Source organism: Haplochromis burtoni, unplaced genomic scaffold, assembly GCF_018398535.1.
Source record: "Haplochromis burtoni strain Fernald_Lab_line unplaced genomic scaffold, NCSU_Asbu1 Contig_33, whole genome shotgun sequence".
NCBI classification, from domain to species: domain Eukaryota; kingdom Metazoa; phylum Chordata; class Actinopteri; order Cichliformes; family Cichlidae; genus Haplochromis; species Haplochromis burtoni.
In genome coordinates this window covers 3,207,371-3,219,493 of record NW_024582394.1, presented here as the reverse complement: position 1 = coordinate 3,219,493, position 12,123 = coordinate 3,207,371, and the positions used below count along the sequence as shown (strand labels likewise).

The following is a 12,123-nucleotide window of genomic DNA, read 5'->3' as shown; positions in this document are numbered from 1 at the left end:
CTCAAATTGTGGTCATAAATATTTTGTACTTGTAAATCACAAATAGTTGTGAGTTGAGAGTTTTGTAACCTTGCACACCAAAATATCTGAAAATCATCTGTTTCCCACATATAAACTTGACACAGAGACAGGACTGAACTCAGACTTACAAACTTACATATGTGGCCTATACACCTTTTGAAAGTGTGAGATGAGAATGTGTGGTTTTGGATACATTTCCTCTTATTGTCCCCTGAAGCTTCGACACTTTTCTTCAACCTCACAAGTGAACAAATGCAAAGTAGCTCACAGTGCTCGAGAAATCCTCTTTTTTCCCTGTAAGTATTAAATGAGATATCTAATTTGAAATCATTTTTAATCTTTGAAATAAAGGGAACAATTTCACACATGGTAATTCTTTCTAAACTAATGTATTAGATTTTGGCACATGGACTGTATAATGTCTGTGTGTGAAAAGTAAATGCAGAAGTACCAAAAATCTGCATTCTTCTAAATGACGAGGAGGGTTGAAACGCTTAGTGGGGCAAACTGTGAGAAAAAAATAACTCTGCCATTCTTTAAGTGGTCAGAATAAAGGAAGTGATAACTTCTAACACACACCTATGTGTATTTTTACTAAATAGGCAGAAGGCAATTTCTGACATTTCCGCCAATGACCTGTTTGTGCTTTAGAAACACTCCTCACCGTGTGACTATTTGGGCAAGTAGAGAACATTAGCGCGAGGCAAGAGTGCTGCAGTACAATGACCTTAAAACTGACTGTTTTCATTCTGCTTTTTACACCAGGTAAGTGCAGTTCTTTTTCAGTGTGAAAGACATGATGCAAATCTTCTGTTTGTAATGTGCGGTGTCTGAAAACTCAAATATATCTTAGCCATAGTTGTGTACTAATGTTTCGACAGGTAATTACATTGATATTGTCCTGTAGTGTTGAAACTGTTCTTATTTTCCTTTGTTTCACAGCCCTGATTCTGGCTGCTGACCTTCTTCCACCGATTTCTTTGACTGCTGTTGAACCTGGTGACAATGTTACTTTAGTGTGTAATGTCTCTGGGGTGGAAATGAAATATTTCTACTGGCATAAACAGCCTCTTGGACATATGGTCCAAACTGTTGCCAAAGTCATCCGTGGCCAAAGCCCTATTTCTGATGAATACAAAGATTCTCGTTTCACAGTTATAAAAAAGGCATCTCAGTATTTTCTAACTATCAGAAATGTCAGTAAAGAGCATGAAGCAACATATTTCTGTCACACTGGAACAGATTATTCTCCTAAATTCAGTGGAGGAACATTCTTGTTTGTGAATGGTAAATTTTTTTTCTTTAATCTGTCAGTCTCACTGATCACCTTCAATTTTTAATTAACTAAAAATAGTTTATGTTATGAATTTGTCTGATTCACAGATCACAGTAACCAGAAATGTGTCTACGTGAAACAAAGTCCACAGAGGGCATCGGTTCTTCTGGGACACTCAGTGACACTAAATTGTTCGCTTCTCTCGAAGAACAAAGAAACTGCTGTCCAGTGTTCAGATGAACACACAGTGTACTGGTTGAGAGCTGGACCAGAAGGATTTGATTTAAACATCATTAACACTCACAGGAACAGCAGAACTGAAGATGTGAAGAGAAGTTGTGTCTTCAGCCTGTCCAAAACGATACAGAACTCCTCTGATGCTGGGACTTACTATTGTGCTGTGGTCACATGTGGAAAGATCCTGTTTGGTAATGGAACTCAAGTAGAGACACGTATGTAGTGAACATTTGTATTTAAATCAGAAACTAGCTTGCTTTTTCTTTTTTTTTAGAAAATTGTTTTACTCATTTCATCAGTAAATCAATATTTGTATCAATATTTTATAGACTGATTTCGAATACACGAGCATAACTCCCAATAGTCTGTATAAAATAAATATGATAAATTTCCATAAAAATCAGGACCTGAATTAGAACCTGTTGTCCTTGCTCTTGGAGTACTGCTGGCCTGCTGTGTTTCTGTGATTGCCTTTCTTCTTTTCTACATAAAACAAAGGAGCACAACAAAGGAGCACTGCAGAGGTTGGTTAATACATACACACACACACAAAATACACACACACACACACCCATATATACATATATATATATATATGGACTGCTCCACCTTCCCAACAGTTATAGAAAAGATCCTTAGCAAGTTACCTTGCCAACTTGGGTCAGCAAATTTCTCCTAACCCTAAGTAAGGAATCCACAAAGGACTTAGAAACAGTACATTTCACGTGTGTTTCATTACACGGTGAATACATCATTCCAGTTAAGCCAAAAGAACTTTATTGCCTTCTAAAAGCCTGTCAGTAAAATGTCACAAACAGGACAGGAGACAGGGTGCAACCCTAATCACCTGATTGCCCCGTGTGTATTTAAGTCCTCCGTCTTCCTGTGTTCAGGGTTGCATCGTCTGTGTTACCTGCCACCATGTTGTCACAGTCGTCACAGTCATAGTCATTGTTGTTTATAGTTGAGTTTAGCCACTGTCCTTGTTGTTTTGTCACGCCACCTTGTATCAGCCATAATAATGGCTCGCCTTTTGTATAAAGTTCACTTCCATCTCCTTGCCTGTGTCTGCTCCTGGATTCACCTCACTCACTCCACTCGGTCTGCCCTGCAGACTGTGACATCCAGGTCCCAACCACTTGATGCATTCTGTCTGTTTATAAGTGGCCCTTAATAAAACAGTGTCATGACAGCTGTAACCATATTCCTCATATGTAAACTCAAAAATTCAAAACTCCTTTACCTTTTCTCTTTATAGGGGAAATGCATGCCTCCAGTCATTTTGGACAGGACGTGTCAAATGTGGCTCAAGCAGTTTTGGTAAATATACCTTTGGACATGCTGCAGTATGTCTTGTGGAGAGGGCATGCATAATATCATACTCACAGCATATAAGTTATATATTATAATCTTGTTTTGCCATTTTGTTAAATGTGTTCCAATATCATTATATAATAAACTGGAATAAAGTTACAAGGTAAACAGCAAAGTCTTAAATTAAATATGTAACTTATTAATGATTCTAATCTCAGTAATATCATTTAAATTCATCCTGATTCTCCACCCATGAAATCTGAAATATGTGTCATTTCAGCCTATGAACTATTCATCGGTGCATTTCTCTGCAACAAGTGTAAAAAGAGGGAAGAAGAGGAGAGAGTCACTGCAACACTATGTGTACACTGATGTTAAAGACCACCAGCAATGCTCTGTATAAGCCAAGGGCAGAAGCCAGATGCTCTGACCTTTTTAACTTTTGCTAACAAAAGTTTAATATTTGGAGACCATTCCCCAATGCAAATACTTTTTTATTATCTAAAGACTCAGATCAGCTCAAGTGGGAGAGAACGTCTTCTTAAGTTCCATGTATATATCCATATATACCTATGCTTAGGGTCACATGGGGGATGGAGGTTATTTCAGCTGTCATAAGGTAGAGCACATCTTGGACAGATCACCAATCAGTCATGGTAAATGGTAAATGGCCTGCATTTGTATAGCGCTTTACTCAGTCCCTAAGGACCCCAAAGCGCTTTACACTACATTCAGTCATTCACACATTCACACACACACTCACACACTGGTGATGGCAGCTACATTGTAGCCACAGCTGCCATGGGGTACACTGACAGAGGCGAGGCGACAGAGCGCTACACGTCCACATTCACACCAACCAACTCAATTACAGGATGTCTTTTGCCTTTGACTTTAAAAAGGTGCAAAACAACAGACATTTGTTGTGGACAAGAGTTTGGCAAATGTTTTTTTATTTACATAAGTGGAGACATTTTTACAATATGAATAAATTCTGTATGATAAAGACTGGTCCAGATTTGTACAATAAATCATACAATAAGCTCACTGCTGCAGTTTTTTGTCTTGATACAGATTGTAATGTAAGGTTCTTAAAACCACTGATTGTTTTTAATGTTGAAATCTGTAAATGTCTCTGATATACGGTTATTCTGGATAAAGTGCCTTTACGTGTAGAAAAACTGCAGGTGGGATATAAAGTTGCATTTCCTCAGTATAATAACCATGACCATAAAAATAGAATAGAAATATTCATTTATTTTATTTAACTCAAATAAAATTTGTAACTTTGCTGTAAAAAACTTAAGAAATGTGGGAAAGGGGAGCACGGGAAACTATGTATATTACGTAGCTGGGCATCTCATCACATGTATTGTTTTAATTGGTTTTTTGAAGTATTTGGAGGATTTTTTTCTTTACAGCAGGCTGAAAGGAGATGGCATGAGATGAGAGAGCAACAACTACCACTCATGGCCAGATTAGACAAGAATGTTGTAATTTCTGGCTGAATGGAAGAATGAGATTCATTCAGTATACAATACTGAGTACTACAGCTTATAGGCATTAAAGATAAGCCAACATCAACAAGGTGATCACATACCAAGTGATGCTAAACAGGTTTGCTAATTCAGTGATCCAGCCCTAAAGTCTTGCAAGTCATGTTGATCTTCTGCATCTTCACTGCTTTTGCACCTTTTAATGCACCTCTGTTAGCTTTCATCATGGTAAAGACAGCAGCAGAAAACAACCACATGTCCTTATTCTGGGAAAAAGATAAATAAAAATATTAGCAATATTGAATGCTAAACACCAATACATTTTGATTATTTAACAGAGATAATCCAAGCTTTACCTGTTGATTTTTCTGAGTGCTGAATCTTTTCTGTGGAACAGCACCTTGATTATGGAATATATCGATAAATATTGATAGAAATGCAAAACTTTGTACATTAATTATTTTTAGCTAAAACACTGTGGTAAACTTTAATTGCCTAAGAAATGATCACTAATGTTTTTCTTGATGAGGACAGCTATAATGTTTTATTTAAATTTGATGGGATAGCTATGATTAACTTATATTACCTTCACAATTATCCCTGCTGTTTTTCTTTGACATGCAAATCAGGACAGCTATAACAATCAGACATATAGTCAAGACAGCACACAGCAGAAGAATAACTGTACTGGCACCCTGTGACCACGTACAGTCTCCTGGAACAATAACAAAAGAAGAAATACAGTAACAGATGAGTAAAAGTCAACCTACTGATTAGATTCCTATAAATGTGAAATTTTACACCCAAATACTAATTATGGTCTATACACTTACATTTTTAAATATTCAAATGAACAGATCATGGTACACCTACCTTGAATATTCACTTCAGTTCCATTTCCAAATAATATCTCCCCACATGTGTCCACAGCACAGTAGTAAGTCCCAGCATCAGAGGAGCTGACGTTCTTAGAGAAGCGATAAACACATCTCTCCTGAGTCTCAGATCGATTCTCACATTCATCATGTGTATTTCCATGAGTGTAGATGATGTTTGGATGCGATTTATTTGATCCGGCTCTGAACCAAAAGACACTAAGATCTTCTGAACATGTTGCTTTGTCAAAGACAGAGATGATCGAACATTGCAGAGTCAATGATTCTCCTGGATGGAGTGGGTCTAATACTGGAGGCCACTGAACAACAGTATAGTTTGATGTCATCTGAGTATGTCCTGTGTATTACAAACGATACGGAGATGCTTTAAAGCTTATAGTAGAAACTTTAAAGTTTGTAAAAGTAGCTCAGTCTTACCTTTTACTGACAAATACGTCTCACTCCACTGAATGGGATACATCCACTCAGCTATTCCACAGTGATAGATACCCTCATCCTCTTGGACTGTCTTCAGAACGGTCAGGTTGCAAACATTATTAGCATTTTCCACATTAAATCTCTTTCTAGAAAACTCAGGACTATATTCAGGTGGTGCTGATTTGGACAATGTCACAATTAATTTAAGACCATCTCCAGCACTCTGCTTGTACCAGTGGACTGTTATACTGCCGAATTCTTTAATGGGTAAAGCACATGTTAATGTTGCTGCTTCACCGAGCTGAACTGTTTTTACTGGGACCAGAGAATCTGAAGAAAAAGAAACAGAAAAAGTGTTACAAGAAAAAAAAGAAAAATTTAAATGATAATTGTATTAATTGTATTTTTAGTATGTAGATTTTCAACAAAGAAAATCATTAGTGAAAATAAAAAAGCGCTTAAATTCTCTATAAAAGTTAAGAAAATCATTATAGAGAATAATGAAAAACCACTTACACCCTCGATGAAGAAAACTCAGTGTAATCCATACCATGATCATCTTGGCAATGTCTTTTGCTAGAAGCGTTCTTCATATTTCAGCTAGAAGAGGAGGTGGGATTGTTTTAGACTAACCTGTAAAATGCATCTGATTGGTTATCAAAAAGGTCATTTCAGAAGTCGTCTTACTGTCACATTAGTCTGATCCTTGATTTTGTAAAAATCACTTGTCTTTTACCTTTCATCACAGTTATCCAAGTTGTTTACTTTTTTCGTTTGATGGTTGTTTTGAATGTTTTTGTGTACAAGTTGTGTTCTGACTGATTGGTCTTCTGGTCTTTTGATTTGAACACTGGTAGCTTTGTTTTGTCATATGTACTTCATTCTGCTTATGTCGTGCCTCAAGGCACTTCATGCTGTAGGTTACAGACCCTACAGTATTTTATTAATTAACTTATTAATTAACCACTTTATTTGGTGAGAAGGATAAGCTCAATTTTAACAGGAACAAACCTCTGTCAGAACCAGGTTTAGGTAGTGGCAATCTACCATGACCGTTTCTGTGCTATGTTGAATTCTTTAACCAGACTGAAACACTTCCAATAAGTCAATTATCTGCCAATGGTCTTTTAGAACCTTTAGGAAAACTTTTTCAAGAATTTTAGAAATAAGAGGAAGGTTGCCGCTTGATTTCTAAATAGCTAAGACAGCTGGATTAAGTTTAGGCTTTCTAAGTAATGTTGCTATAATTGACCTTGACAGGCTGTAGTAAATAACTTGAAATGGTTTCTCAGCGGCTCCTTCTCTGACTCCACCTTAGGGTAGAGCTGCTCTTCTAAGCTTATTCTCTCCCACACCTGCAAGTTATTATCCATGTTGAGACTGCTACCTTAAGGACCAGCTGTGCCAGTAATTCTCTGCCAGATCATTCTGTCCATTTTGGTAATTCTTGGATCTGCACCCCACTCGCTCATCAGAAGCTCATCAGCTGTGTGGACCTTCACTGGTGGCTTTGCCCCTTGTGCTGACCTCTGTCTCTGTCATGAGGGCCTAAAGGTCAGTACATAGACGTCGACCAAAGAACAGATTCAAAACAGAGGAAACAGCAATATAGGTTTTCACAAGCTTAATTGCTAAACACAGGACTAAACAGTGACATGAGGGAGAGAAGCTTGGCAGAGAGTCAGAAACTGTAAACAAAGGGAGAGATTGGTTAGAGAAGAGGCAAGGGGAGCTGAGACTGATGAAGGGAGGAAGACTGGATTTGAGTCTTACTTGGCAGGTGGATCATGTAAGGCTCTGGGGGGGAGGTGACTGGCCTCCCCCTGAGTAAGAAGGTTTCAACCTTGCTTTTCCTAAGATCCAAGTGAGGCAGGCAGGTGGAGGAATTGATCCAGAGTGGGGGAGTGCACAGCTAAAAACAACGAGTCTTGCTGTGGAAACCAGTGTCCTAAGAATTTGAGCTGCAGGTGAGTTGAGAGATGGCTTGATGAGGTTACTAGGGCACAACGAAAATGAGGTAAGTAGGAGACTTTAAGAAGGAGTGTGGAGCATGGTTAAAATGTTCAGTTAGCAAATGGTTACACCTGTGTAAAAGCGTTGCTTCATCTCATGGTTCTGATGGGTTATTCTAGCCCAAGAGTTCAATAGATCCCTGGGGGATATTTCCCAGGCCTCTAATGTAATACCACCACACCTGGTGCCTTAGACAGGAGGTACTGCCCAGGAACACTTCAAGTAAGTCAACTCGTGTAAAAGCTGGTAGGATCCGGAGAACAAGGTGGCAGAGATGAGAGAAGCACCAAAGCAAATGCAGCGCTATGTTATGAGGATCACTGGGACAGCGTGACCAATGGCAGGAGTACCTGAAGTCATTGACTGGTGGACTGGTTTTGATTAAGTAGCGAGGAGATGGAAGAAAGCCTGGACAGGTGGAGGTGTATTCTGGATAAAGACTAATTAAGGTTAGTAGAAGGAAGACAGAACATGTGTGTAAATGAGAGGGAGACAGATGTAACAGTGAGGTTGTGAGGAGCAGAGGGACTGAGGGTGGGTGAGTTTAAATATCTGGGATCCCTAAATAAAACAGGTGAGTCTGCTTTTTCTTGAGAATGTGGAATATAATTTTTGGTCATCATACTGGTTATGTGAAATAGGCATTAACTCTGTACATTATACTGGGGTTTTCTTGGTTGATTGTTTGTTTTATTTCACTTTATGAAAGACAATCACAATTGTGATACATGGAAACTTTAGCATTGCTATAATTTTTCTTTCAACCAAGCATGTACAAAGAGGCCTTTCTTCCTCTTATACTTCCTCTCTCTTCCTTTTCTCTCTCTTTCTGTAATATCAAGTAACAGCTACCACTGTTTTATCAAAAAGCAATAGGTGTGAAAAGGTTAGACGCATCCTCACACCTTTTTCTCCCTCATGAGCTGACCGTTTCACACTTTCATGTTTTTTGTGTTTGTTTGTAGTTACAAAGAGAACTATCAACAAAGAGAAGGTAAAGTGCAAATCATTAAGCAACCACACACTGGAGATTTTAGTAAAAACGCTATGATGGGAAATCTCATGAACCGTTGATACTTGAACTGTTCCAGAAAGTCATGGGGATAATCGCGATGTTTCCTGGTAAAATGTGAGATCAGCCTTTGTGTTCTTTTTGATTAGCACTTTTTTCCCCACCTTGGAGCCCTACATAGACTCAATATTTTCCCAGTCTTTCTTATTGTTAAATGATGGTCACTGATGTTAACTGAAGAATGTAGTTCTCTAGATGTTGTGCCTGCAGATCTAGATGTTGTTATTGGCTCAGAACAATATCTCATTTCTTATTTTTGCGGCCCAGATTCATACCGCAGAGATCTCTCAATGATTCCCTTTGTTTTTGACCTTGGTGGCAATGTTGCTTTTGACTGAAATGTAATTTACAAGATAGAAAAGTGAATTCTTACCCGTTTTGCTTACTGTTAATAATTTGATTCAAGAGGATGAATCAGCATACATTTTTCTAATGAACCCTGAAACAAGCGCATGAAATGAAAGTCTGCAAAATGTGTCACTTCTGCTGGAAGACTGAAAAGCATTCACTTGTCACATGTCTATTAGCTAATTATAGGCCTGTTTCCAAGCTTCCTTTACTTTCCAAGGTTTTAGAGAAAATGACATTAAAGTGTGGTTGGCTTTAAACTTTTTAAATTTTAATGAAAAGAAAACAGAGGTGTTGGTTTGGACCCAGTGGTCCCGGTGAGTCGTCCTCTGTTGATTTGGGACCCTTGGAAGTTTATTTTAAACCTGTTATTACTGACCTTGGTTTTAAGTTGGACAGAATCTAGAGCAGTGGTGAAGTCCAGTTTTTATCATTTAAGGCGACTGGCAAGAGTAATCTTTTCTTTCGACCAGCACCTTGAAACAGTGATCCATGCTTTTATTTCTTCCCGTCTGGACTACTGTAACGCACTTTATGTGGGGGCCAGTCAGTCGCTTGCTCTCACGTCTGCTGCTGGTTCAAAATGTCGCTGCACACCCTGTCTGTCTCTTAGGTCAGCTGACCAGCTGCTCCTGGAAGTACCAAGATCCAGGAGGAAGCTCAGAGGGGACAGGGCCTTTTCTATCGTGGCTCCTAAATTATGGAATAACCTGTCCTTGCACTGCATATACTATTATATATTGTACATATATTTATTAGTTTCAGATGTAGCCATTCTTGTATTTGCTTGTTTACATTATTGTATTTTGCACAACTCTGTTGCTTGTGAAGCTCGCACACAAGAATTTCACTCACATGTGCTGTACCAATGTACCTGCACATGTGATGTGACAATAAAAGTGATTTGATTTGATTTGATTAGAGAGCGCCTTCACTGTCCACTTTTAAAACACGTCTTAAAACTAATTTTTATTCTTTGGCTTTTGACCTCAGTGAGACTTAGTTTCTCTTTTTAATTATTAATTATTTATTTTTTTTTATTTGGCTTTTATTTATATCTTATGTAATTTTATTTAGCTTAATGTACAGCACTTTGTGTCAGCTGTGGTTGCTTTTAAAGTGCTTTATAAATAAAGGTGATGATGATGATGATGATGATGATGTGAGACAAAATTAATTTACACTTGGAGGTACAGGAATTATATGGAATGATGAAAGCTGTGCTCTATCTTACAAAACTATGGATGGGAATTACATGTGAAATCCTGTTTTGTGAAGGAACTAAAGTGGAAAAGAATTGCATTTATTTTTGTATTTTTCCTTCTTAGCAAGGCAAAACACAACTTTGTAAAACTACTCTAAAGGTTAGATCTTTGACTAAAAGTAGTAAAGCTAATACAAATCACTACTTTTAATTTTATCAACACATTATCATTAAATTCCCTATTAATAGCACACTATTTCTAGCATAGTATGCAAGTTAAGTCTTGCATTTAGACTGTTATAATAAAAATGAATCATAGGTGTTAATGGTTGTATGCATCTCCATGTTAGCCATGTGATAGACTGACAACCTATCCAGGGTGGTCATCTATTAAAGCCTATTTATAGAATAATTTCACAAACAAATTTCTCTTTTAACCATTATATTTATTCATGTTGCAGAATTTTAGTACAGTTGATACATTACAGAACTGAAATTACATTTCTGCCTTTGACTTTTGCACACAGTTCATGCAACAGCATTCATGCATCAATGCAACGTGTGCACATAATTCATTCTAAATACAAATAAGCATGCTGATATAACATATACTGTATTGAATACTAAAAGAGATAAGAAGCCCATTATTAAAAAGCAAACATCAGCTCGATTATTGCATACTCAATAGGCTAGCTAATTCACTAATCCAGCCCCAAAGCCTTGCAAGCCATGTAGAGTCGCTGCCTTTTCGACATTTTTCCATCCTTTAATGCACCTCTCTCAGCTTTCATCAGGGTAAAGACAGCAGCAGAAAACATCCATGTGTCCTTATTCTAGGAAAGTCAATCAAAGAAAAATATGGGAAATGTTAAAACCTAAACACAATTAGGCTTTTTAAATTAGGACAGCCCCAGTTTTAAGTACTTTACCTGTTGTCTTCTCTGATCACTAAAGTTTTCCTGCAGAACAGCAACTTAATTGCAGAATAATACAGATAACAATGAATTCAAATTAAAAACTTTTTACTTAAATTCATTGATAAGATTGCTATGATTAACTTTAATTACCTTCACAGTTATCCATGCTGTTTTTCTTTGATGTGCAAATAAGGACAGCTATAACAATCAGACATATCGCCAGTAAAGCACACAGTAGAAAAACAACTGTGCTGGCGCTCTTTGACCATGTGTAGTCTCCTGGAACGACAAAGAAAAAAACAAAACATGTGTTTGTTAGTTTATAATTTTTTTCCCTTTTTGAAGTAATGGAAAGCAGAATGATACAATTTTCCCTTTAGAGTGGATGCAAAATTAAATAAGTTTAATGTCATCTCCTAATGAGATTGCTGTGAAATAGAAAATACTTGTTTTACACCAAAATGCTGCTAAATTCAGCTGAAATTTACAAATTTTAAACTTAAATATTCTAATTTTCAAATTAAAAGATGAGTGGTACAGGTACCGTGAATATCCAGTTTAGTTCCATTTCCAAATAATATCTCCCCACATGTGGCCACAGCACAGTAGTAAGTCCCAGCATCGGAGGAGCTGACGTGCTTAGAGAAGCGATAAATGCATCTTTTCTGAGTGTCTGATCTTTTCTCACATTCATCATGTGTATTTCCATCAGTGTAAATGACTGGATGAGATTCATGAGATCTGTCTCTGAACCAAAGAACTCTGAGACCTCCTGGACACGTCTTGTTGACAGAGTGAGAGACTGAACACTGGAAAGTCACTGTGTCTCCTGGATGGATTGGATTTGATCCTGTCAGCTGTTGAACAACTACTGATGCTTTCTGATTGTTTCCTGTGTAATAAAAATGCAAA

General features: G+C 37.5%; 3 protein-coding genes across 5 annotated transcripts in view; 1 reads left to right on the top strand and 2 right to left on the bottom strand.

Annotated features, from left to right (window-relative positions):
* Positions 1-220: 220 nt before the first annotated feature.
* On the top strand, positions 221-4,365 carry LOC102299756. Of its 3 annotated transcripts, XM_042219479.1 has the most exons (7): positions 221-317; positions 673-786; positions 964-1,308; positions 1,405-1,749; positions 1,939-2,058; positions 2,793-2,854; positions 3,129-4,365. In XM_042219479.1, exons 2-7 carry the CDS (start codon positions 744-746, stop codon positions 3,249-3,251), a joined length of 1,038 nt encoding a protein of 345 aa, XP_042075413.1. In that variant the 5' UTR covers positions 221-317; positions 673-743; the 3' UTR covers positions 3,252-4,365. The 3 variants fall into 3 exon arrangements, with proteins under 3 accessions (XP_042075413.1, XP_014188220.1, XP_042075412.1); XM_014332734.2 differs by lacking the exon at positions 221-317 and having other exon boundaries at positions 337-786; XM_042219478.1 differs by lacking the exons at positions 221-317; positions 673-786 and having other exon boundaries at positions 816-1,308.
* An 83-nt stretch (positions 4,366-4,448) lies between these two features.
* On the bottom strand, positions 4,449-6,335 carry LOC106633134. Its single transcript, XM_014332731.2, has 6 exons — positions 6,174-6,335; positions 5,658-5,987; positions 5,218-5,577; positions 4,931-5,059; positions 4,701-4,744; positions 4,449-4,610 (listed from the first exon to the last, which is right to left on the bottom strand). Exons 1-6 carry the CDS (start codon positions 6,214-6,216, stop codon positions 4,476-4,478), a joined length of 1,041 nt encoding a protein of 346 aa, XP_014188217.2. The 5' UTR covers positions 6,217-6,335; the 3' UTR covers positions 4,449-4,475.
* Positions 6,336-10,733: 4,398 nt separating this feature from the next.
* Positions 10,734-12,123, bottom strand: part of LOC121814291 (signal-regulatory protein beta-2-like) — a 1,899-nt gene continuing 509 nt past the window's right edge. Inside the window, exons 2-5 of the mRNA XM_042219437.1 lie at positions 11,756-12,103; positions 11,362-11,490; positions 11,224-11,267; positions 10,734-11,127 (exon numbers count right to left, since the gene is read on the bottom strand). Coding sequence (XP_042075371.1) covers positions 10,996-11,127; positions 11,224-11,267; positions 11,362-11,490; positions 11,756-12,103 — 653 coding nt within the window. The 3' untranslated portion in view covers positions 10,734-10,995. The remainder of the gene's footprint in view (positions 11,128-11,223; positions 11,268-11,361; positions 11,491-11,755; positions 12,104-12,123) is intronic.

Excerpts from the sequence above, each read along its gene's own strand:
- LOC102299756 (XM_042219478.1), top strand. The coding sequence starts at position 891 with ATGTTTCGACAGGTAATTACATTGATATTGTCCTGTAGTGTTGAAACT. Across the intron at positions 1,309-1,404 it reads AACATTCTTGTTTGTGAATG|ATCACAGTAACCAGAAATGT; the intron begins GTAAATTTTTTT and ends TCTGATTCACAG. Across the intron at positions 1,750-1,938 it reads TGGAACTCAAGTAGAGACAC|GACCTGAATTAGAACCTGTT; the intron begins GTATGTAGTGAA and ends CATAAAAATCAG.
- LOC106633134 (XM_014332731.2), bottom strand. The coding sequence starts at position 6,216 with ATGATCATGGTATGGATTACACTGAGTTTTCTTCATCGAGGGT. Across the intron at positions 5,988-6,173 it reads GAGTTTTCTTCATCGAGGGT|ATTCTCTGGTCCCAGTAAAA; the intron begins GTAAGTGGTTTT and ends CTTTTTCTTCAG. Across the intron at positions 5,578-5,657 it reads GACGTATTTGTCAGTAAAAG|GACATACTCAGATGACATCA; the intron begins GTAAGACTGAGC and ends TGTAATACACAG.